At 44.5% G+C, this 26,087-nt stretch overlaps 1 protein-coding gene across 2 annotated transcripts in view; it reads left to right on the top strand.

Annotated features, from left to right (window-relative positions):
* KLHL1 (kelch like family member 1) overlaps positions 1-26,087 on the top strand; it is a gene marked incomplete at both ends in the record, with an annotated part of 246,694 nt that overhangs the window by 152,501 nt on the left and 68,106 nt on the right. For both annotated transcript variants that reach the window (XM_079536205.1, XM_079536204.1), the window contains one exon: positions 4,523-4,735. In XM_079536205.1, the coding sequence (XP_079392331.1) occupies positions 4,523-4,735 (213 nt within the window). The remainder of the gene's footprint in view (positions 1-4,522; positions 4,736-26,087) is intronic.

Below are 26,087 nucleotides of genomic sequence, written 5' to 3'. Positions count from 1 at the left end.
TGGTGGAGGCAATAGCCAAGCCACTTCCCATCATCTATCAACATTCCTGGTCAACCAGAGAGCACCCAGAGGATTGGAGGCTTGCGAAGGTGTCTCCATCTATAAGATGTGACGTAAAGAGGATCTGGAGAACTACTGGTCTGTCAGCCTGACCTTGGTGCCAGGAAAGGTTACGGAGCAGGTAACCTTGAGGAAAGTCACACAGCAAGTGCAGAACGACTGGGGAATCGGGCCCAGCCAGCATGGGTTCGTGAAAGGCAGTTCCTGCTTGACCTATGATTGAGTGACTTGCCTGGTGGATGAGGGGAAGGCTGTTGATATAGTCTGCCTAGACTTCAGCAAAGCCTTTGACACTGTCTCCCAAAGTATTCTTCCATATTCTCCTGGAGAAGCTGGCAGCCCGTGGCTTGAACAAATAAGCTCTTTGCTAGGTAAAGAACTAGCTGGGCAGCTGGGCCGAGAGTGGTGCTGAATGGAGTCTCATCTACCTGTTGACAGGTCACAAGTGGTGTTCCCCAGTGGGCAGTATTGGAGTCTGTCCTGTCTAATGTCCTTATTGATGACCTGAATGATGGGATTGAGTGCACTGCCAGTATGTCTGCAGATAATACAAAGTTGGCAGGAAGTGTCGATCTTCCTGGAGCCCTACAGAAGGATCTGGACAGGCTGGATAGATGAGCTGAGGCCATTGGGATGAAGTTCAACGAGACCAAGTGCCAGGTCCTGCACTTTGACCACAACCCAGGCTTAGGACAGAGTAGCTGGAAGACTGTGTAGAGGAAATAGACCTGGCAGTGTTGATTGATGTTAAGCTAAACATGAGCAAGCAGTGTGCCTTGGTGGCCAAGAAGGCCAGTGGTATCCTGTCTTGTATCAGAAATAGTATAGCAGGAGCAGGGAGGTGATCATTCCTCTGTACTCAGCCCTAGTGAGACCGAACCTTGAGTACTGTGTCCAGTTTTGGGTCCCTCACTACAAGAAAAACAATGAGGCCCTGGAGCATGTTAAGAGAGGAACAACGAAGCTGGTGAGGAGTCTGGAGCACAAGTCTTATGGGGAGTGGCTGAGGGACCTGGGGTTGTTTAGTCTGGTGAAGAGGAGGTCCAGTGGAAACCTTATTGCTCTCTATAACTTCCTGAAGGGAGGTTGTGGTGAGGTGGGAGTCAGACTCTTCTCCCATGTAACTAGCGGTAAGACTAGAGAGAGTGGCCTCAAGTTGTGCCAGGGGAGATTAAGGTTGGATGTTAGGAAATACTTCTCTAGGAGAGTAGTCAGATGCTAGAATGGGCTGCCCAAGGAGTCACTGTCCCTGGAAGTGTTCAAGTAACATTTAGATATTGCACTGAGGGACATGGTTTAGTGGGAAATATTGGTGATAAGAGGACGGTTGGACTGGATCATCTTGGAGGTCTTTTCCAACCTTTGTGATTCTATGATTTTACTGGAAGAAATATGGCTCGTTGGATTACACAGGGAAGGTAGAGTTCTCTCTTAGTTGAGATCCATCATTTAGCTAGTGAACCAGACCATAGCGATATTGAGAGTACTACTTCTTAATAAGAGTTCAGGAACTTTAAAAGGACATTCACCTTAGTAAAGAATATACATGATAGTACAGTCTTAGGAAAAGAAGATAGTTCCTGGGAAGGGAAAACCCCAGACTTGTACTGGAGGTATTAGGCAGGGCTCCTCCAAAAAGGCAACGAGGCCACTAGCTAAGTTGAAGTGCCTCTATACCAATGCGTGCAGCACTGGTAAGCATGGGAAATAAACAGAAGGAGTGTCGTGGTTTTGTTTTTCAGTATTTCACATCATAATATCATGTAGTGCACTGGGAGTTAAAATGTTAATGCTCCAATTCCGGGTACCTATACTCCTATACATTAATGGAAGTCATGGGATCTAGGCCTTCCAGGTGGGGTGATCTCTTACTGCCTTGCAGTGGGTGCTGGAGGGTTCCAAGCCTTTTCAGGTTTGACTCGGTCTCAGGAACACTCTCCTATATTATTTGATTTATTAGTCTCAATTTCAATTAGATTGTATTGTATTGTGTTATCTTGCATTCTGATATCACAGTTAGTAAAATAAGTTTTCCTTGAAAGATCGTTGCTACTAGTTTTTTTTTTGTTGTTGTTGTTGTTGTTTTGTTTTGTTTTGTTTTTTCCTTCATTGAACCCAGCTCCCATCTCCCCACCCCTTTTCTCTTTCCCTTCTCATTTTTGGGGTTTGGGGGGAGGGGGGCAGGGGGCTACTGCCCCCCTGCCATGGGCATAGATTGATCTCGTTAACTCTGTGACAAGGAGCTAGAAACTGTGGTGCAATAGGGAAAGTATGACTTAATTGCTATCACGGAAACATAGTGGGATAAATCACACAATTGGAATACCTTGATTGAGGACTACAGGCTTTTCAGAAGGGATAGACAGGGTAGAAGGGGTGGGGGAGTTGCCCTCTATGTTAGGAAGTGGATAGATTGCAAAGAGCTGTGTGTGAGGAACAGCCAACGATCAGGTCAGGAGCTTGTGGGTAAAAATCAAGGATTGGTCCAGTGAAAGGCATCTAGTGTTTGGGGTCTGCTACAGGCCACCTGACCAGGAGGAGCCTGTTGACAAGGCCTTCTTGCTTCAGCTGCAGGAGGCGTCGTGCTCACGGACTCTTGTCCTCATGGGGGATTTCAGCCACCCAGATATAATAGTGGCTTGGCAGGTAGCAGAAAATCCAGGAGATTCCTGGATTCTGTCAAGAACAACTTCCTGGTCCAGATAATAGATGGACCATCCCAAGGTGAAGCCTTACTGGACCTGGTGCTCACTAATGCAGAGGAGAGTATTAGAGAGGTTAAGATTGGAGGCAGCCTGGGCTGCAGTGACCATGCCTTGGTGATTTGTGATTCTTGAGTTTGTGATCTTGAACAATGTGGGCCTGGCAAAAAGCAGAGCAAGGACCCTGTGATTCAGGAGAGCAGACTTCTGGCTGCTAAAGGAACTGCTGGGTGGGATCCCTGGGAAACTGTCCTTAAGGGCATGGGCACAGAACAGAGCTGGTAGCTCCTTAAGGACAGCCTTCTGAGAGCACAATGCTCTCCATCCCACAGCAGAAGAAGTTGAGCTGGGGAGGTAGGTGACCATAATGGCTGTGCAATGACATGCAGCATAAACTGAGGGAAAAACAGAAATGGAAGCAGGGTTGTATAGCCTGGAAAGAATACAGGGACATTGTTTTGATAGAACAGCAACCCACTGAAATGTACTTTTCCACTCAAAATAAAATGGTATTAGAGAAATTAAAATGTGATGTAGAAGTTTTTCACAGTCAAAAGTCAATTTAAGGAATGCTAAATACTTAAAGGAGGGAGGTTGTTTGTTGTTGTTTGTTTTAACTCTGAAGATCAAGAAATCAGTTTTATATATGTAAAATATGCATAAATATGTCATGTAAGTGCACATATATTTATACACACACATACAACTGCTCATTAAAATTTTTAAAGGCAACAGTTTACTTAGCCATGACTTACATGAAACTACTGGAAATTCAAATGTTCAGAAGAAAAGATTTGGGCCTAGCAAGCTCATGTTTTGTCTGGAAACTGTTGGATGTTGCTTTTGTTCGATGGTGAATCAGTACAGAGGCTGGAATAAGATCTTCTTAAATATATCTCCAAAAGAAAACACAATTTAAAATTATAAGAAATCTTAATCAAAATAATAATATAATTATTCAATATCCCTGCTCTGAAAGTTATTCAAAATTAATTAAGTTCTGTGGGTTCATAAAATGTATTCTACCATTATAATGCATTTCAATAATATTAGGACTTTAGATTAATATGCCATTGCAAAGTTTCATGTTGGTTTCTAATAATATGTTGAGTTATATTTTCTTTATAATGGGATTTAATGTCAGTTTAACCAGCCTTAATTAAATTTTGCTTTATAAATCATTTTATTGAGAAGCGCAGTGAAATTTTCTAAGTTTTATGGCTTTTTAATTAAAATGAATTAAGCAACTTATAGGAAATGCCTATAAACTGTTTCCCTTACATTTCTAGGCTACCGTACAAGATTCTAAGCACACAATTTAAACTTACTTTGTTCGGAGTCAGTGGACAAAAACAAAGGCCAGAAAAATATAAATTACCTTTTGGCATTTACTCAAGCAATTTAAAAATAGGTCCTGACAAAACTACAAAACTTCAATTATTTTTCTGTTTCTATGTGAGCATCTGTGGGATCTACCTGCAAAGGACCAATAGAAAGCACCTTCTTTTAAATATATAGATCTGCTCTATCCATTATAACTAAATTCTGGTATTTTTATTACAATTTTACCATACAATCTTACTTTCATTTTATATGTTTATATATTAATTACAAATACAGTTGTTAATAATCTCTGTTTTTTTTCTTATCATCTGTAAGAAAGATGGATATTAACTAATCCTATGTATATATTAACTTAACAACTACTTTTATTTTCTTCCAGTGTTGTTATTAAATCTGTGATGCTTTCCTCTTCTCAGGAGAATATAATTGAAGTTATAAGAAATCAAGAATTTTTACTTCTACCAGCTGAAGAACTCCATAAACTTCTTGCTAGCGATGATGTGAATGTTCCTGATGAAGAGACCGTTTTCCATGCTTTAATGATGTGGGTGAAGTATGATATGCAGAGGCGATGCGGTGACCTAAGTATGCTGCTCGCATATATAAGACTACCACTGCTTCCACCTCAGGTAATTTTATTTTAATAAGAATATAATAACTACTATCGTGAAAATGGCAGCAAGAAAAAGATAAAAAGATTTTTAAAAAGGATAAAAAAGAGGGGGTCATCTCTGGTGTTTTCCTGTCTAGCTGCTATGCATGCTGTGGTCTTACTTTCTAGGAAGCATCTGGACATCTGCTTGCTGATGAGAATCTTTGAATTAATTCCTCTTTCTGCTTAACCAACACACACAGCTTTTGTTTTTCCTATGAGACTGTCATATCAATATAATGAGCCTTCTCACCTTCCTTCTATTTTATCTCCATCCCATGAGAGTAATGAGAAAAAGTGTATTTGTTTGGCTACTGACTAGAGTCCCATCACAGCCCTTCTTGGAAACCTACAGTAGGAATAAAAATAATAATAATAAAAAAACCTTCTGCTGGCTAATCTTAGTTTGCAGCATGCCAATGCTGAGCAATGGGGCTGTTCTGAGCCTTTCTCCATATCTATCCAAAAAAAAAAAAAAAATTAAAAAAATAATTAAAAAAAAATGCTATAAGCATTAAACTGCTGCAAGAGGTTGTGCAGAGATATTGTAAAAGCTTTTGAAATTCATATTTTTGAAATTCATAGACAAAGAAGTATATGGATTCTGAGATCTTCTAATTGCACTGAGTGGATCCCCATAGAACAATCAGTACTAAAGTTTTGATGCCCTTTCTGTGGATGTTGGCAATACAGCATGTAATAACCAACTTGAAATAGAGAATTAGGATTGTGGGATGTATTTCCTCAGATATACTAAAATGGATTTCCTTTCATATAATTATATTTCTATTAATAGGGAATATGTTTGGTTAGATGTTTTAATCAACCATATCTTTCTGGACTCTCTGTAGGCATAGGATGCATCTCACTTGCTCAGATTAGTGTAGAATTAAGAGAGAATGTTTAAATACAGTGCAGTGATAGCCTCCAGGTTCCCATGCAATTCCACTGATGCTTCTTAATGTTTTCTCTACAGCTGTCCTGGTATTTGATACGCATCAATGGAAAGCTCAGGCACAGCATATGATTCTCTGACATGCCCAAGTATTTATTCTGTTTCAGTTAATGTTTGAAGAATATGGGAAGAAAGACGAATGTATATTGGAGTAGCCCTTCATAACGTAACTAAATACTGTTCAGTGTAAACAAAAACATTCATAGACACCCTGAGAAATATAAGGGAAAGAGCAGAAAAGAATGCTAGGAAGGAGATGACTAAAACAAGAACTGCTGTAATTCATGATGCTAAGATTTACAGGCAGTGTTTCAGAGAGAGTTTATGAATTTTTCTTTGTTCTGTTTTTGTTTGTTTTACATTTTTCAACCTAAAATTTGTTAGATAAAATATCAGTAAAGGTATCAGCAAGATATCAAAATAATTCTACGTTTAGAAGCTCAGAAGTTATCTAGACATCACATGCTTTGCTTACCTCTGTGCTGCTAATTGCACATAAACAAGTTCTCCCTGAATTACCAAGCTGAGTGTTTTTCCATAGAGACAAACCCCTGTACAGTTAACTGGATATTTTCAAATTTGCTTTTAGGTTTCCTTTAGTGTCTCTATGGCCCAAAAATATAAGGACACCATGAGACGTGTCTAATAGCACTAGCGTCCCTTGTTTATGTAATCAAACTGTGTTCACTTCAGTTTATGGTGTCCTCATGGGAATATCCTGGATACCTTAAATAATCTGAAGTGTAACTATATCTTATGCTTAGCAATTTAATTAAATCCTAGATTTCCTCTGCTTATCATGGATGCCTCGCAAATATAAACATGTTGGCATCACACATCAATGGCATGCACCTATAAACTTCTAATGCAGTTGTATTAACCTCAAACTGAATTTTATTATGAATCTTTGAGAAAACGTCATAAAACTTCTTTGTTCAGATTCAAGTCAAATTTTTGGAGATAACATGTTTTTTTCTGAACAACCAGAAGGTGGGTGACCAGCGATAAGAGTATATGAAAAAATTAACAGCCTCAAAACTGTTTAAAAAGTTATTTTTGAATTATATAGTTTTTCAATGTTTTTTTTTTTTTCCTATTATATCTAAAAACTAAACTTTATGCTTGTGTATCATTGAGTATTGCATCATATAAATCTTTGCAGTTACACTAAAAAAGTGTTTTAAAAAAATGTTTCCAGATTGAGGTTTTAATAGAAATTATTGAGAACAAGGTGGAAATTTATTACCACGAGGTTAATTCCCCCCCATAGTGGTTTACAGTTAAGTATAAATCAAACAAAACATTCTGTCAAATTAATTGCACTGAAAATTAACTGATAAGCTCTTTGGAGGAAAGTAGGGTCAAAATTGAAAACTAATCATTAGACAACTGAGAAAACGGATTCGTGTTCCTTACTTCTAAATTCGCTAAAAGAAGATGAAGTCATAGACAGCAAAGATTACAAACAGTTTGAAAAGACTGCCTAAGGTCCTCCTAAAATGAAGGCTTGAATTTGTAGCCTGTGTTTTCATCATAGCTCATTTCACTCTAAAGCTTCTGTAATTACACTGGCAGTGTGGTCAGACTTCAGTAATAGGGTATCACAATAATTCAGAATTCAGACAGAGTTCTCATCTTTTTCTGTTCCTTTCCCAAAAGAGAATGACTTATTCTGTGTTTATGTCTCTTACTCTCTGACTGAAACTGCAACAGGAAACATCCTTCAATAATTCAGCAGCATGTTTGAGCTTCCACCTAGCCCTATATGTTCTGCTAGTGATGATGTAACCCCATTTACAAATGTAAAAGGCTCAATAGTTTTTGCTCAGTGTCTGTACACATTATAACAAAACTGTTAATGTTGAGGCTCCAGCAGGAGCCAAGAATGTGGGTAGCTTCTACTGGGAAAAACATTGTTTCTATGTTTTTTTTTTCCTCAAGAGTAAGAAGAAGTGCTAATGGTGTTGGGTTTCCAGAGGGATTTACAATCAAGAGTTAGGAATCAACATGACAGTAACTGTCGAGACTAGCATGACTAGTGAAAAATGAAGATGTTAAGCATATGTTATAATGGTTCTCAGAAAGAAATGCGTGATTAAAAGAGTATAAACATTTACATGCGTAAATAGTTAAGATAACTTACACTCCACCAGCATACTGTGTTTATAATGGATGTTTTTGCAATGGCTTGTAGAAGATGGGTTAACTAAAAAGTGGAATGCGAAAAAGTAGCATAAATATTATTGCCTTTATCTCTGTGAAACTTTAAGTAATACCATCTTCACAGGCTTGCAGATCACCTGAGTAGGATAATACATGATCTTGCTATATTAATTACAATGTGTCTCAGACCCGGTTAAACTGATCACAGAATGGCCAGGATTGGAAGGGGTCTCAAGGATCATGTAGCTCCAACCCCCCTGCCACATGCAGGGCCATCAACCTCCCTATTTAATACTAGACCAGGCTGCCCAGGGTCCCATCCAATCTGGCCTTGAACACCTCCAGGGACGGGGCATCCACAACCTCTCTGGGCAGCCTGTTCCAGTACTTCACCACTCTCTCTGTAAGGAACTTCCTCCTGATATCCAACCTAAATCTTCCCTCCCTCAACTTAAAACCATTTCCCCTTGTCCTGCAGTTATCTGCCCTTTCAAAGAGTTGATTCCCCTCCTCTTTGTAGGCTCCCTTTAGGTACTGAAAGGCTGCAATGAGGTCACCACACAGCCTTCTTTTCTCCAGGCTGAACAAGCCCAGCTCCCTCAGCCTGTCTTTGTAGGGGAGGTGCTCCAGTCCCTTGATCATCTTTGTGGCTCTCCTCCGGACCCTCTCCAACAACTCTCTGTCTTTCTTGTACTGGGGGCTCCAGACCTGGACACAGCACTCCAGATGAGGCCTCACAAGAGCAGAGTGAAGGGGTACAATCACCTCCCTGTCCCTGCTGGCCACTCCTCTTCTGATGGAGCCCAGGATACCATTTGCCTTTGAAGCTGCAAGAGCACACTGCTCGCTTATGCTAAGCTTTTCATCCATCAAGACCCCCAGGTCCTTCTCTGTGGGGCTGCTCTTAAGAACCGCTCCTTCCAGTCTGTCTAGATGCCTGGGATTCCTCCGGCCCAAGTGCAAAACCTTGCACTTTGCTGTGTTGAACCTCATTAGCTTCACCCAGGCTGATTTTTCAGCTTGTTGAGGTCCCTCTGAATGCCATCCCTTCCTTCCACTGTGTTGACCGCACCACTCAGCTTGGTGTCATCAGCAAACTTGCTGAGGGTGCACTCGATTCCATCACCGATGTCATTGATAAAGATGTTAAACAGCACTGATCCCAAGACAGACCCCTGGGGGAAACCACATGTTACTGGCCTCCACCTGGACACAGAACCATTGATGACCACTGTTGCTATCGGCTGGCTAGGCACGACACAACACAAGGCTCCAGACCCTTCCGTTCTGGACATCCCCAGCCGAGGGACAAACGGGTCAAACACATGGTGTCAAGCGCCAAATGCCAATTCAATGCTCCACAACAAAGCTCTTTATACCCGTACACCCGACCGCCCCGGAAACCCATGACACCCGATTGCACCCATGACCCACCTCCCATGAGCCCCATACCTGTACCTCTACAACTCCCCCCTCTTTATGATAATTCATACGACCCTGCAGTAGCACCCCATGTAAACCCTGTTTCCCCACCTCCCGGAATTATAAAGCAGCTGGTTATATCTCTCTGGGCAGCACATCAGGTAGCAGCAATAAGTAATGGGCACTGATCAGGTTTCATCTGGTCGGATCGTTTAGCATCTGGAATAACATTGGGGTGAAACAAATAAGCAGCAAGACGATTATGACCCATGTGAGCACGGTCCCTAGGATACTCCCCAGCCAGGACCAATCCCATGACCCCCAGTCCTCCACCATGGTGATCCTCTTTGAGGTGTCTTGGAGTTCCTGACCCAGCTGTTGCACTCATTGCAACAGATTCTCCACAGAGCCGTTGCTCCGAATAGCAATATCGTGCAATCTTTTCTGTTCCGGCCAGGAGCAGCCTGATCCCAAGGCTGTGAGAGCATAGTCAATGGCCTCCTCTTGAGCGACCTTTAAGGCATGAAGCGCTTGGGCCAGGGAATCAATTTGCGTTTTTTGCAACGATATATGCCAATTTTTGCACGTTGGATGTTGTCCAGGCTGTGAGCACAGGTTTAGCAAAAATGCCAAGGAAAAGCCTTAGGGATAGATTAGGCAAATAGAGTTGCTCATGGAAGACTCAGAGATATAGCTTGCAGTCAGTGCCCTTTTTTCTCTATGTCCAGCTCCCTGGGCAGTCATCTTAGGCCAGAGCAGTACCCCGAATGTACACAGTCCAAGGGTTGTGTTGCCTGTAACGGTCTTCCATGCTTTGCCATTGGCACAAATCACCCACCCGGTTCCCGGCAGATGAATGGGGTTCTTCATCTTGACCTCAGTAACTCTTACCAACATTTTCACCTGGACCAAGTGGGAGGTGGAATCAGCACCCTATGCCCTGGTCAAATCGGCTACAAACCATGCATCTCCAGGCAGGAAGTCTACCAGTGTTGCTGTAGAGCCTGTTGGGCCAACCCACAACCAGGGGACTGTGGAATTGCGGATGGTCACACTGACGACCCATGGCGGGCGCAGTTGCAAAGCAGTGATTGGTGTGCTGTTCTGCCATAACTCCAACGTGCCACACAGCCTCTCCTCCCCTAGCACAAAGTTATTGTGTCCGTCTTGGGCTGCAGACGAGGTAGTCCCAACCACATAGTTGATCGTAGCATCCAGGTGACTCCAAAGGGTTGTTAAATTCCAGTTTCGTGGTGACATTGATTCTGACCGTGGTGAAATTGGCTACAGAGCACACCCACGTCTGGGTATACAGACTGTCCCAACTGGGAGGGCCCACCAGGTGAAGGCTCTACAGAAGCAATGCTTTGTGTAGGATGCCCCGTGGCACCACGCATTGAGCCACAGCACAAGTTTGTACCGGGTCATTCAGGCCAGTAAGCAAGATGCACACATCAGCATCCTGGGAGGCCACATAGTCAGCCCAAAATCCAGCGCGTGTCAGAGGGCAGAGCAGAAGCAGCATCACCTGCAAATAAAGGTGGCATCATTTCCCTGAAGGGACCAGGTGGACCCATAGCGCAAGCAACCATAAGAGGCCTTGAGGAGTACTCACACATGCATACCCACGACCTAACACGAGCAATGGGAGGTGCTCCTCAGACCAAGGCCCTCCCTGGCTCCAGATCTGCACCTCCCCGATAGCGGGCAGGTCCCCCAGCTGATGGTCACCTCTCCTGCCCTCCAGGTATAGGGCAACTATACAGGGCTCGAAGGAGTAAGGCTGGAGGGCAGAGCTTGAGTCCCTCCAAGCTTCCCCCCTCTTTAAAGACACGCAGTCGCTCCTTCAGTGCTCGGTGGGCATGTTCTACGATCGCCTGACCCTGACTATGCGCCAAAGACATGGCTGCGTTTATGGGGGCGTTATCTGTCTTAAGCGTTTCTGGAGCACCCAGTATTGCGACAGCCATGCGGAGAGCTTGGACACACTGGCGGGCTCGTTGATCGGTCATGGCCATGGCCCACAGCATGCCACTGCAGGTGTCCACCGCAACATGGACATGGTGAAGTCGGCCAAACTCAGGCACATCAGTGACATCCATCTGCCATAGTTCGTTTGGCCGGAGTCTTCAAGGGTTAACTCCTGCTGGGAATGGGGGCTGTGCCCACAAGCGGGACAGGCGAGAATAATGTCCCTTGCCACCGCCAGGGGAATCTGGAAGAGCCTGTGGAAGGCTAACGCAGACTGATGGAATTGAGCATGTGAATGCTTGTGACTCTGTTTAGGTCAAGTGAGACATGATAGCATGTGGCATCTGCTTTTCTGTTGCCCTCAACGACGTACCCTGGCAGCTCCTCATGACTGTTAACGTGCAACAGGAAAACTGGATGAACTCGCGATGATAGGGCGTTGTATAGGGCTGCTGCTGTCAGCATGCGAGTTTCACAGCAGTCCTTGCAGAGTTGTGCCATCCGGAAACAGTACTGACTGTCGGTGACAGTATTGACAGGAGTATGGGCAAATTGTTGGAGTGCTAGTAATATTGCTTTAAGCTCCAACTGTACTGAGAGGATCAGGTCTGTGCATGTTATGGTTGCCCAGGGCCCTTTTCACTCACACCAAGCGATAGCATATCAGTGTGTCCTTCCTGCTGCATCTGTGAACACAGTAGGTCCTTCACAGGCTGTGCAGCCAGCGGCACAAAGGGAATAAGGGTCACAAGCTGGAACAACTGTGAATAAGGGGTATGTTGTTTGGTTTTAACTGCCCCTGGGAACCCGCTGAGTGCAACTTGAACCGGTTGTGAGTTTTTACATAGATAGCCGATGGTTGGTGGCTCAACTTCTACTGTGATTTCCCCAGTTCAGAACCAGAGAGGAAAAGATTTTTCTCCCGAGCCCATTGGAGGGCACCTCCTAAAAGAGTGCCCCACTGAGGTAGAGCAACTCTAGGGGTCATAACCAAACAGCATAACCAAACAGCAATGGTTGATGCAGTTCCCCCTGGTGGAAAATCACAGTAGCCCCCGCTTTTTTGCAATAGGATGTGCGCCTGCACCGGTAGTTGGATATCCCGCCTCAACAGGCCCCCCCCCCCCCCCCCCGTGCGCGTTCAGAAAACTCAGACAAGAGCTGATGGTGTTGCACTGTTAATTCTTGTGGAGCTGTCAAGTTGGTATCCCCCTTCAAAAGGTCTGTGAAGTGCCAGATTTCCTCAGGCGCTATGGGAAGAAATTGATGCAACCATTGCAAGACGCAATGGTGTTTGAAGTGATGCACAAGTGTTTGAAGCTGGTGCAGCATCGTGACAGTTGCCTCAGGTGCCAGCATCTTTTGTGGCTGGACTAGCTGTTCGGCGAGAACCGTACTCAAGTAGCTATAAGGAGTGGCTACTTTGGTTTTATTACAGCCAATCTGCAAGGCAAATTGTTGTAAAGTGTATTGCAGTTGTGACTGCAGACCATCCGGGAGTTGGGGAGCAGCAATGAGGAGATCATCCACGTAATGAATGATCAACAGAGAGGGCCAGCGATCCCGAATGGGCTGCAGCGCCACCCATCTGGCAAATTGTGCGGGAATTTTTCATGCCCTGTGGAAGAACCACCCACTCGAACTGCTTTGCTGGCTCCACATTGTTCAGGGATGGCACCGTGAGAGCAAAACGTTTGCAGTCATCAGGGTGAAGGAGAATGCTGAAAAAACAGACTGAGGTCTACAATGATGCACTGCCAATCTCGAGGGACCACAGGAGGGAGAGCCAGGTTGTAGTGCCCCCATCGCTTCCATAGCGTCATTTACATGGCGTAAGTCGTGCAGGAAACACCATTTCCCTGACTTCTTTTTTTATAACGAACATGGGGCTATTCCATGGACTAACTGAAGGTACTAAATGTCCTTCTTGCACCTGATAAGTTACTAGTTCGTGTAAAGCCTGTAATTTCTCCTGAGAAAGGGGCCACTGGGGCACCCATATTGGGTCATTCGAAAGCCAATTAAGATGCCAACATGGAACTTCCGCAGTGACCCTCATCAAAAACCCTGCGGATTGCCAAGGTGGATTGTTGCTCCCGCGCTAGCAAGAATATCCCGGCCCAGCAAGGCAATAGGCACATCCAGCATGAATGGGCGGAGAGGACCAGACCAGCGAGGTCCTCAGTCGTCAAGCCACTCCACCACTACTGGGTACTGGCTCCTCCATCCCTATGCCAAGCCACCCACTCCACCTACTCTACGAGTGGTGGTCTCTAAAGGCCATTTATGGGGCCACTGGTTTTCTGGTATCGTGGTTATGTCCGCCCTGGTGTCCACCAAACATGTCAATTTGAATTTTTCGGGGCAGGGCTGTAGTAGACCATGGATGTATAGCACTACCTGTAATTGTGAGCGATCTTCTAGGGACAGCGATAGGGCGATTAGCAGCTGGGACTCCACGGGCTTGACAGCGTCAGAACAGGCATGTGCTGTAACAGAGGACTGCACTACCTGTTAAGGTGGGACAGTGAACCCGTGCTCTGAAGCGCCAGAGCCCACCACCCATGTCCCTTGTGGGACAGGGCGTGGCAGCGTCAGCACCATGGTCATCCCTGCCATTTGCACCGGATAGTCCACATTAGCCCCTATTCCTTTCAGCATACTCACCACCTGCTTCAAAGAAGCCATAACGAGCAGCTACCTCGTACACCACAGGTGCGCACCCAACACCGAATCACACTGGGGTCACCAGATGTTGCTATCGGTTGGCCAGGCACAACACAACACAGGGCTCCAGACCCTTCCCTTCTGTACATCCCCAGCCCAGAGACAAATGGGACACACGGTGTCAAGTGCCGAATGCCAATTTAATGCTGCGCAACAAAGCTCTTTATACCCGTACACCTGACCGCCCCAGAAACTTGTGACACCCAATCACACTCACGACCCACCTCCCACGAGCCCCATACCTGTACCCCTATAACCACTCTCTATCTGCAGCCTTTCAACCAGTTTCTTATCCATCCAGTGGTTCACCCATCAAATCCACATCCCTCCAATTTGGAGATAAGGATGTGGTGGGGGACCATGTCAAAGGCCTTGCTCAAGCCCAGGTAAATTACATTGGTCATCTTTCCCTTGTCCACCAATGCTGTCACGCCACCAGATTGGTTAAGCATGACCTTCTCCTGGTGAAGCCATGCTGGCTGTCTCAAATCATACACTCATTCCTCATGTGATCATGTCGTCCAGGAGGATCTGTTCCATGATCTTCCCAGGCACAGAGGTGAGACTCACCAGCCTGTGGTTCCCCGGGTCCTCTTTGCTCCCTTTCTTGTAAATGGTAGTGATGTGACCCTTCCTCCAGTCATCCAGGACCTCACCTGACAGTCACAACTTTTCAAATATGATGGAGAGCGCCTCAGCAACCACCTCAGCCAGCTTCTTCAGAACCCTGGGATGCACGTTATCTGGCCCCATACACTTGTAACATTCAGTCTCATGAGGCGGTCTCAGACTTGCTCTGCCCTTACAGTAGGGGGGGAGATTTACCATCCCAGTCCCCACCTGGAGGTTTAGGGATGCCGGCTCAGGGATGTGAAAAATCTGAAAAATACTAGGATTCTGGCCGCCAGTGCAGACTGAGGCAAAGAACTCATTCAGTACCTCAGCCTTCAATTCGTCCTTTGAAGCCAGTTCTCCTTTTACACTTACCAAAGGAGGTACACTCGCTTTGGCCTACCTCTTCTGGCCAATGCACCTGTACAGTGTCTTCCTATTGTTTTTCACGTCTCTCACCAAGTTCAGTTCTGCCTGCGCCTTGGCTTTCCTGATGTCATGTCTGCAAGTCCAGACGGCACCCCTGTATTCTTCCCAGGTGACACGGTCTTGCTTCCAGAGCTTGTACGCACCTTTCTTCACCCTCAGCATTCCCAGCAGGTCCTTGCCGAGCCATTCCGGTTTCCTATCTCCTCTGCCCGCTTTCTTATTCAGAGGGATGGAGAGCTCTTGTGCTTTCAGGAAGGCATCCTTGAAGAGTAGCCAGCTCTCCCCAATATTTTTGTTTTGAACTGCTTAAAGTTCGCTGTTCCAAAGTTCAGGGTCCTGACACCACTCTTTGCCAGGCCCACGTCTTTGGGCTTGGTCACTGCAGCCCAGGCTGCCTCCAACCTTAATGCCTTTAATGATCTCCAACGTGGTGAGCAGCAGGTTCAGCAGCACTTCACCGCTGATTGGTCAGTCTGATTGGTCACAGCTGATTGGTCACCTGGACCAGAAAGTCATCATCAGTACATTCCAGGAGCCTCCTGGACCTCTTGCAGCTCACTGTGTGGTATTTCCAACAGATATCCAGATGGTTGAAGTCCCCCGCCAGGATGCCTCCCGCATCTGAAGCAAGAAAGGCTCATCCACAGTCTCCCCTTGATCAGGTGGCCTATAGTATACCCCTATCACCAGCTGGCCTTTGTTAGTCCCATCTCTAATTCTAGAGGCTCTCAATCTGTTCCTGTTTCTCACAGGGAGCTCCTCACGGCTTATCCACTCTTACACAGAGTGCAACTCGCCCACCCTTCCTACCTCGACTATCCCTTCTAAAGAGCTGATATCCCTCAATGGTGGTATTCTAGTTATGGGAGTCATCCCACCATGTTTCCGTGATAGCAATAAGGTCATAACTTTGCAAGCACATTACGGTTTCCAGCTTGTCCTGCTTATTTCCCAGGCTGTGTGCATTGGTATAAAGGCACTTCAGCTGGGCTTTCTGTCTCACCGCCTTCATAGAGGATCTAGGATCCCCTAGAACAGCAGCATCCCCAGCATCCCCCTGTCCCTGTCCATCCCTTTGTACTCCACCATCTTCGCCCATCAAGTTTGGTACAAGCCCTTGAACGACCCTGTCAACCCTAGTGGCCCTGTTTTGTCTCCTTCTGCCTTCGTACTTAGTCTAAAGACCTTCCAATGAGTCCCACCAGTTCTTTGGCTAAGATCCTCATACCCCTCAGAGACAGGCTACTTCTGTCTCGGTCTCCACAATTATATGGCAGTAGCCTTCTGCTGGGGTGCAGCCAATGCAAACCAGCAGGCACACTAACACTACTAGATAGCTGTCACGGAGTTAACTAGATCAATCTATGCCCATGACAGGGGGGCAGTAGGCCCCTGACCTCCACCCCCCCCCCCAGCCCCACAAAACAGGAAGGAAGGAAGGGAGGAAAAAAACAGTGGCAACAACCTATGGAGGAAAACTTATTTTACTAACTATGATATCGGAATGCAAGATAACACAATATAATACAATCTAATTGAAATTGAGACTAATAAATAAGATAGAAGAGAGAGAGAGTTCCTGAGACCAAGTCAAACCTGAAAAGCTTGGAACAGCTAGGAAGCACCCTCCAGCACCCACTGCCAGGCAGTAAGAGACCGCCCCCACCCAGAAGGGCCAGATCCCATGACTTCCGTTAATGTATAGGGATAGGTACCTGGAATTGGAGCATTAACACTTTAAATCCCAGTGCACTTCATGATGTTATGATGCAGAATACCGAAAACAAAAAAAATAACAAACATAAAACCATGACATTCCACCCCTTATTCTACATCACTACATCATGCTTAATACATAAACACAAACAAATAAAAAATTATTAAAATGCATTACACACACACATATCTGTACATATACACATACATATCTATACATATACATAGCATTACTGACTGCACTCCCCCAGCATCAAGTTTCCTTGTGGTACACATTGAGCATCCCCATTTTTCTGCATTACCCACCACCAAGTGGACCCGGGTCCCTGAGCAAAAACAGTACCACAGAGAGGTCTGCCCTTTCCAGCAGCTGGAAGAACCCAAACTGCCTTTCCCAGCATGCCCTTTACATGTACAACAGGGACTTTATCTCCCTCTACGGTATGTAGGAAGCTGGATTGGGTAGGACCATCATGATTGATACATCCTCTGGTATTGACTAACAAGGTGGCTTCTACCAAATGCTTCTCCCAGTGCTTAAATGTTCTGCCACACCTTGCTTTCAGCATAGTTTTTAACAACCCACTGTATCGTTCAATTTTACCAGAGGCTGGTGCATAATAGGGAATATGGTAAATCCACTCAATGCCATGATCTTTGGCCCAAGTATTTACAAGAGAATTTTTGAAATGAGTCCCATTATCTGACTCAGTTCTTTCTGGGGTGCCATGTCACCACAGGACTTGTTTCTCAAGACCCAGTATGGTGTTTCGGGCAGTGGCATGGGGTATTGCATATGTTTCAAGCCACCCAGTGGTTCCCTCCACCATAGCAAGCACATAACGCTTACCACTGTGAGATCGTGGCAAGGTGATATAATCAACCTGCCACGCCTTCCCATATTTGTACTTTTGCCATCGCCTTCCTCACAGAGTGGTTTCATCCTCTTGGCTTGTTTGATGATGGCACATGTTTCACAGTCATGAGTAACCTGTGCAGTAGCATCCATAGTTAAGTCCACCCCTCGGTCTCTAGCCCATTTGTATGTTGCATCTCTCCCTTGATGACCGGAGGTCTCATGGGCCCACCGAGCTAAAAATAATTCACCCTTGTTCTGCCAGTCCAGGTCTATTTGAGCCACCTCAATTCTGGCAGCTCGGTCTACCTGATGGTTATTTCGCTGATCTTCAATAGCCTGACTCGGGCACATGAGCATCTACATGGCGCACCTTTACAACCATATTCTTTATTTGGGCAGCAATATCTTTCCACAGTTCAGCAGCCCAAGTAGGTTTACCCCTTCTTTGCCAGTTATTTTGCTCCCACTGCTGTAACCACCCCCATAAGGCATTTGCTACCATCCATGAGTCAGTGTAAAGATAGAGCATTGGCCACCTCTCCCGTTCAGCGACATCTAAGGCCAGTTGGACAGCCTTTACCTCTGCAAATTGGCTTGATTCGCCTTTCCCTTCAGTGGCCTCTGCAACTTGTCGTGTGGGGCTCCACACAGCAGATTTCCATCTGCGATGCTTTCCCACAATACGACACGATCCATCTGTGAACAGGGCATATTTCTTTTCATTCTCTGATAGTTCATTGTATGGTGGGGCCTCTTTAGCACGAGCTACTTCTTCTCCTGGTGGTGTTCGAAACTTTTTACCTTCAGGCCAGTCCATGATGACCTCTAGGATTCCTGGATGGCTGACATTCCCCATCCGTGCTTGTTGTGTAATCAGTGCAATCCACTTGCTCCAAGTGGCATCAGTTGCATGTGTGGTGGAGGGAACCTTTCTCTTGAACATCCAGTTCAGCACGGGCAGTCGAGGTGCCAGAAGAAGCTGTGTTTCAGTACCGACTACTTCAGAAGCAGCCCTAACCCCCTCATACATGGCTAAGATCTCCTTCTCAGTTGGAGTGTAGCCCTCTTCCGGCTCCCTGCAGGCTCGACTCCAGAATCCCAGGGGTCGGCCTCGGGTCTCTCCTGAGGCTCTTTGCCACAAACTCCAAGTGGGACCGTTCTCTCCAGCAGCAGTGTAGAGGATGTTCTTTATACCCTGTCCCGTCCGTACTGGCCCTAGGGCCACAGCATGGGCTATCTCCTGCTTAATCTGTTCAAAAGTCTGCTGCTGCTCAGGGCCCCATGTAAACTCATTTCTCATTCGCGTCACATGATAAAAGGGACTTACAGTGAGGCTGTAGTTTGGAACACGCATTCTCCAAAAGCCCACTGCTCCCAGAAAAGACTATGTCTCTCTCTTGCTAGTGGGCAGAGACACGGCAGTGATTTTGTCGATCACATCTGTAGGGATGTGATGACGTCCATCTTGCCACTTTATGCCTAGGAACTGAATCTCCTGAGCAGGTCCTTTCACTTTGCTTCGCTTAATAGCAAAACCAGCACTCAGAAGAATTTGGATTATTCGCTCTGCTTTCGTGAAGACTTCTTCTGCTGTATCACCCCACAGAGTGATATCATCAATGTACTGCAGGTGCTCAGGAGCACTGCCCTGTTCCACGCAGTTCAACCCATGGCAAATGGTCGGGCTGTGTTTCCACCCCTGGGGCAAACAGTTCCAAGTATACTGAATGCCCCTCCACGTGAAAGCAAACTGTGGCTTACATTCTTTGGCCAAAGGAATGGAAAAGAAGGCATTAGCAATGTCAATGGTGGCGTACCATTTGGCCGCTTTTGACTCCAGTTCATACTGGAGTTCTAACATGTTCGGCACAGCAGCACTCAATGAGGGTGTGACTTCATTCAGGCCACGGTAGTCCACCGTCAGCCTCCATTCTCCACTGGCTTTACGCACTGGCCATATGGGGCTGTTAAAAGGCGAGTGAGTTTTGCTGATCACTCCCTGATTCTCTAATTGATGAATCAACTTACGAATGGGGAGCAAGGAATCCCTGTTGGTGCCGTACTGCCGCCTGTGCACCGTTTTTGTAGCAATCGGTACCTGTTGCTCTTTTACTGGTAGCAGCCCCACAACAGATGGATCTTCTGACAGGCCAGGTAAAACAGACAGCTGCTTAATGTTGTCTGTGTCTACAGCAGCTATTTCAAAAGCCCATGGATACTCCTTAGGATCCATGAAATGCCCCCTTCTGAGGTAATCGATACCTACTATACATGGAACCCCTGCGTCAGTCAACAATGTTTTTGCCAGTCCTTACCAGTGAGACTTATCTCAGCCTCCAACACAGTCAATTCTTGAGAGCTCCCGGTCACTCCAGAAATATGGATTGATTCTGTCCCTTCATGACTCAAGGGCATCAGAGTGCACTGTGCACCAGTGTCCACCAGTGCCTTATATTTCAGTGGTTCTGATGTGCGAGGCCATCGAATCCACACAGTCCAATATACTCTATTATCCCTTCCCCCCCCCCGACTGAAGGCAGGGCCCCTTTATTCATTACTCTGTGTTAACTGGAGCAACTGCACTGGTGGTTGATCTGCTTTGTAATTCTCTCACCCATGATCGTAGTACAGGATTAGCTTGGTCATGCCACTTCCTCATGTCTTCTCCATGGTTACATACGTAACACCACAAGGCAATTTGCGATGTAGTATTCCTTACTGGAGCTGGAAAGTGTTTGCCTTTAACAGCTGAGATTTTGGATGGTGCACGTGAGAAGGAGGGTTCATCATCTTTAATTAGTTGGGTTTGCATTAGTTTGATCAGCTCATTCATTGGACTCTTTTGATTATCCTGATCTTCACCAAGCGTTTCTGATACTACTACAGGTTTGTCACGATTAATCAGGAGAGACACTTGCTCTTGCATTTCATTCAGTTGGTCCGCTATTTGTGAGATGGCAGAAATGGAAGCGTGAGTTGGAGGTAGCTGTTGTTCATAGTTTTGAAGCGTAAGGATCAATTCAAAAACTAAGGGTCTTCTCTGTTGGTCCTGATATCTGTCAAACATTGTCATTAGTGTACCGGCATATCTGTCTGGTGCTTTGTTGTGAGTTTCTGTCATATCTCAGATGTCGTCCTCACTCACTCAGGGTCGTGGTCTTGGCGTGGGTGGTTATGAACAAAGTTAGGGTCATACAACATTTCCAACACAGCTATTTCCCTCAAATATTGGATACCCTTTTCAACTGTATCCCACCTTTTCATCACAGGCTTCAAGCCATCTTTGCAAGGACTTCTCCTTCATGGCTCTTAACACTCGTTCCCAGAGGGTGGCAGCTCCATCCAAACATGAACTAGTTCTTCTGTCAATAGCTGGATCTCTGGCAACAGCTCCTAGTTGGCAAGCTTCATTACCATATAGAGACAAGCTACTGGCTCCACCGTCCCAAGAGTGAAGCAACCAGGAAACGAGAGTTTCATTTGGGTGCCGTGTTAACTCCTTTCTTGAGCCTTGGATTTCAGTCATCTTCAGAGGCCGACGAGTAGTAATAGAGACTTCCTCTTCATCACTCTCTTCCACATGTCTCTTAGTTTTTCCTTTTGCCTTTAGCGATGCTGGTGGTTCTGAGGAGGGCCCCTCGCCTGGATCTTCCTCCACCTCCTCCTCTGTTTCTTCTTTTTTCCGTTCCAGACACAAGGACACTCGTTTCCATTTCTTGCCTTTCACAGGAACAACTGATATTGTTACTGGTGCCTCCTGTGACTGATTAGATTTGACCTGGAGATTTTCCCCTTTGCCTTGAACCTCAGCTTGGAAACTCTCTCTCTCTCCAGAATAGTATTATATAGGGCATGGTAAGCACAAGCCAAACCCCAAATAAGTTGTACCTCCTTAGATTTATGTAAGCCGCATCGTCCCTGACTCAAATACTGGCTTAGGTTCTCAGGATCCGACAGGTGTTCAAGAGTGAAATCCCATGGCACTGCAGGTCCCTATGCTTCTAAGATTTTTCCTAAACCTCCCCTTATTCAGCATTCTCTGGTTTTGAAGGAGACTCCTTCCACTTACCTTGAGTGTATAGGAATGCATTCAGGGAGATTGATAAGATGAACAGGACTACGCCCATAAACATGAAAAATACGTGACAAACTGAAAAGAAAGTCTGGAGACTTGTCTGAACATCGTGTTGTTTGTAAGATTAGCTATTCCATTTGGGATGTAGTTGTTTGTAAAATTAGCCATTTCATCTGGGATGTAAATGCCAAAATCCAAAACATACCACATTCCATATAGGTACCATGCAGGGGTCTCCATCAGTGCCCTTATTTGGTTATATATGAACACAATTCCACAACAAGTGATTATGACATTGATAATTGGCCAGTGAGTTGTGAGTAACATCATAGCCTTTAATCTCTTACACAGTCCCCCATGATAAACAGTGGGTTCATCGCTTGTATCCGCTAAAAAGGGGTTAATGAATTGAAGCTAACAAGAAGAGGAAAAAAAAAAAAAGAAAAAGGCACTACCCAGACTAAGTGCTCAAAGTTTACAAATATCCCAGAATACTGGCAGTACGCCTGGTCTTTCAAGGTCGAGTTTTCCAGCATAGAAACCTGAACTACTGATAATGTTCCCTAACAAAGCTCTCTAAGAGCAGAAAGAGAGATTTGTTCTAAAACCTAAAAAGCAGCTATGCCTGCATTCTCCACCAAAAAGTGTCACGGAGTTAACTAGATCAATCTATGCCCATGACAGGGGGGCAGTAGGCCCCTGACCTCCACCCCCTACCCTGGCCACACAAAACAGGAAGGAAGGAAAAAAACAGCGACAACAACCTATGGAGGAAAACATTTTACTAACTATGATATCAGAATACAAGATAACACAATATAATACAATCTAATTGAAATTGAAACTAATAAATCAAATAAGATAGAAGAGAGAAAGAGTTCCTGAGATCAAGTCAAACCTGAAAAGCTTGGAACGACTGGGAAAGCACCTTCCAGCACCCACTGCCAGGCAGTAAGAGACCGCCCCCACCCAGAAGGGCCAGATCCCATGACTTCCGTCAATGTATAGGGATAGGTACCTGGAATTGGAGCATTAACACTTTAAATCCCAGTGCACTACATGATGTTATGATACGGAATACTGGAAACCAAAAATAAATAAATAAATAAATAAATAAATAAATAAATAAATAAATAAATAAATAAATAAAACTGCGGGGGCGGGAATGTGGGATCTTACAAATAACTCCACACGAGGTAGCAACTGAGTCCAACGTTTAATGGTAAAGCAACAGATTATATAGCTTTTAAGTGCACTTCTTACGTTCTCATTGGCTATTGCTCATGTCCGTCAATCTGTAACCATGACAACGCGAAGTTCCCCACCAGGCCTACTTTCCACAACGGCTTTCTCATACAGCATAACTTGCAACTAGTTGTTTACTGAAATTCTTTTACAACGTTATCGTTTCCTTAATACTCTGAACACGGCCTTGTTTTTCAGGCCAGTCCTCAACAGAAAACCATGACAATAGCCTTAACGAGGTATGACTGATCAGCCTCGCCCTGCTGCCGGCAGTGCTGGCTCGGCCCTCGCCCTGTTGCCGGGTCGTTAACAGGAGCCCTCGCACTTATTACTCACCTGAGAGTGATAACAACCGTCCTTGCTGTGTGGTCCCGTCTATGGCTGGCTTACAGTTTCTCCTCGTTGAAACAGCCCAGGTGATTCTCACACCCCGATTCCTTCTCTTTGTTCGTGAGGCTTTTTCTAGACGAGGGGGTAGATGCAGAGCCGTTGCCGTGGCAACGCCCCCGCCGCGTCAGCTGCTCTCGCGAGAACTGCCCGGCTGAGAGCTGCCGGGCCCCTCTGTTGTCTCGCGGATCCCTGAGTGAGGGAACCGGCCGAAACCCCTCCGTACCTCGCGGTCAGTCGCTGCGGTTCTGGTTGGAGCAGCTCCGAAGCAGCGAACCTCGGCGATCAAGGGCTTCTTCCAGGTTTGCGCCCGTTTAAATCTCCCGCCGTTGCCCTAGCAACGCCCCTGCCGCGTCAGCCGCTCTGGCGAGAGCTGCCAGGATCTAATGTGGGCATCTTAATTAGATTTCTTGCCCAGGAACAAAAAAAAATCCTAATCTTCCAATATGAAGTACTTAAATATCCTGTAAAGTTGCTGGTGAGAAGGAGAACTGATCGACCTTCCATAAATCTGTGATTCTGTCCTTATTTATAGAGATACTTTATGGGAACCTGTAGAAAACGCTAAACATTTGAATTACCTCTGATGCTTATATGACATCTGATGATATATGATTTTTAATTTGCATATTACACTCAAATAGAAGCCTTGTAAATCCTAGCTTGACTTTGACACTGAGATGCAAACTTGTGAATTCCTCGTGCAGCTCAGTTGTCGCGTGACAAAAAAGTATTTCTGTCTCCTGATAAAAAGCACATTTAACAGTTAGCCATCAGTATGTTGAGATTCATCTGGTTCAAAACTTTTCAACCCCTTTTGGGATTGATAAAGAAATTGCAGGAGTCTTTACTTAACAAAAATGGAGGGTATCACTGTGTGTCAATCATTACTCCTTTTTTCATTCCCTTAAACATCTCTAGCATTGCCGAAGTTCAGCTGACACACGTTCACATAAGACTAGCAGTGGCTTTTTTTTTATGTATTTTTTTTTTAGAGTGGTTTTCATCTACTGGTCTGTTGCGAATGCTGGATATTAGTGTATATTCTGTTGTTCTCTACAGAATTCTGTGAATTCTTTCAATCGTTTCTAAATAAAATTGATGTCAGGAGATTATAACTTCTATCTGAACGGACTTAATGTGTTATTTAGTTTTATATTCAATTACACCAGTAGGTTTCTCCACATCAGCTAGTTTCCTAACCTCCCACTTTAAGCAATCAAGACTAAGTGCAGTTCCCAGCACACAGAAATAAATTTATGTGTAAATTTGAGATATGCTGTTATCGTGTTGCCCAGTTCCCTGCAGATTTTCTGGAAGGATTCCTTCATAAATTCAGTGCTATATTTAATGGCCATGTGTTGATTCCTAGACACCATGTGGCATCTCAAATGGTGCTAAATACTTGATTATTATTTTTTTTCTTTTTTTTTCTGTGAGTAATTCATTTACCCTTTATATGAGATAGGGATTTCAATGCTGAGTTGTATCAGGAAAATATAAACTTGAGAATGTGAGAAAGATTGAGAATAATTTTAAGTCATTTTTATGTAACTTAAGTAAAAATAAATTAAGTATATTTAAAAATGAGTAACTTCTCAGACCACAAAAGAGGAAGTTTCAGACAAGCTGTATGGATAATCTCCATATTCCTCTATTAGCTTAGCACTGTAGGAGCGATTGCCAACTTTATAACACCCAGTATAGGGATAACATGTCCTAATTTATCTATGTTTTGTTTACAGATCTTGATATTTTGTTGTAAAAGTAACTTTTTTTTTTTTTTTTTTTTTTTTTAATTAAGAGTATGTGATCCCAAGGGATCCCATTTGTTCTTTTTGTGTGTGTATGTTTAGTCATCCTCTTTGGAATCATTTTTATATTTCCTTTTGATAAATTTAAACTAATTTGGATGCTAGGAAATTATGATTTACATTTGAAAATATTAATATGTGCAGTGAAAGCTGTACAAGTAAGTACAAGAGCAATGGATCAAATAGTAGTGGTGTACCTCATCCCATTGTCCAGTTTAGACTCAGATTTACAGCTGTTTTTTGTTTGGTTGGTTTGGTTGGTTGGTTGGTTGTTTTTTTTTTGCTTTTTTGTTTTATTGTACAAATAGACTGCATTAGAATAGCTTGCATGGATCTCAGCAATGAAAAGCAGGCACAGCTTCCAGCAAAGATTCACTGTCAATTTAGGCATCTACTTAATCTGCCAAGACTTGTCAAAGTACTTAACACCCATCTGTGTAGTAATTTTAAAGAAAATGAATGGCAGCTAAGTACTTTTAAAAATCTATTAGTGTGTTTTATGTTTCCAAGCGGAGTTGCATATTTATGACCACTTCTTTGAAATCTCATTTTGAGTACATTCTTAGACATTTATTTCTCTTAGACCATCCTCTATTTTCATCTAGGAGTATGCATGTAATGATTACAGTGCTATTCAACCCTTGCTGTGTATAACGATCACTGTTGTTTTACTCTCTACTAATTTTTTTTCCTCATGAGTGGCAATAGCAGCAAAAATCCAGTAGCACTATATTTTTAAATGATTCTGTGGAGTTTATAATGTGCCAGGCTCTATTTTGTCCTAATGAAGGCATCAAAGAAATTGGAGTTTTATCACAAAATTAAAAAAAAAACAAAAAAAAAACCAAAAAAAAAAAAAAAAAAGGTTTATGCAGACTTCAAGTCTTATTTTCTAGTCACTTCACCAGCTCTGTTGACCATCTCTGCACGTTGTGGAGCAACTCAATATCCTTC

Source organism: Tetrao urogallus (genome assembly GCF_951394365.1).
Source record: "Tetrao urogallus genome assembly, chromosome: 1".
Lineage (NCBI taxonomy): Eukaryota > Metazoa > Chordata > Aves > Galliformes > Phasianidae > Tetrao > Tetrao urogallus.
The sequence above is the reverse complement of the archived record's forward strand: the minus strand, read 5'-3'. Positions and strand labels throughout refer to the sequence as shown.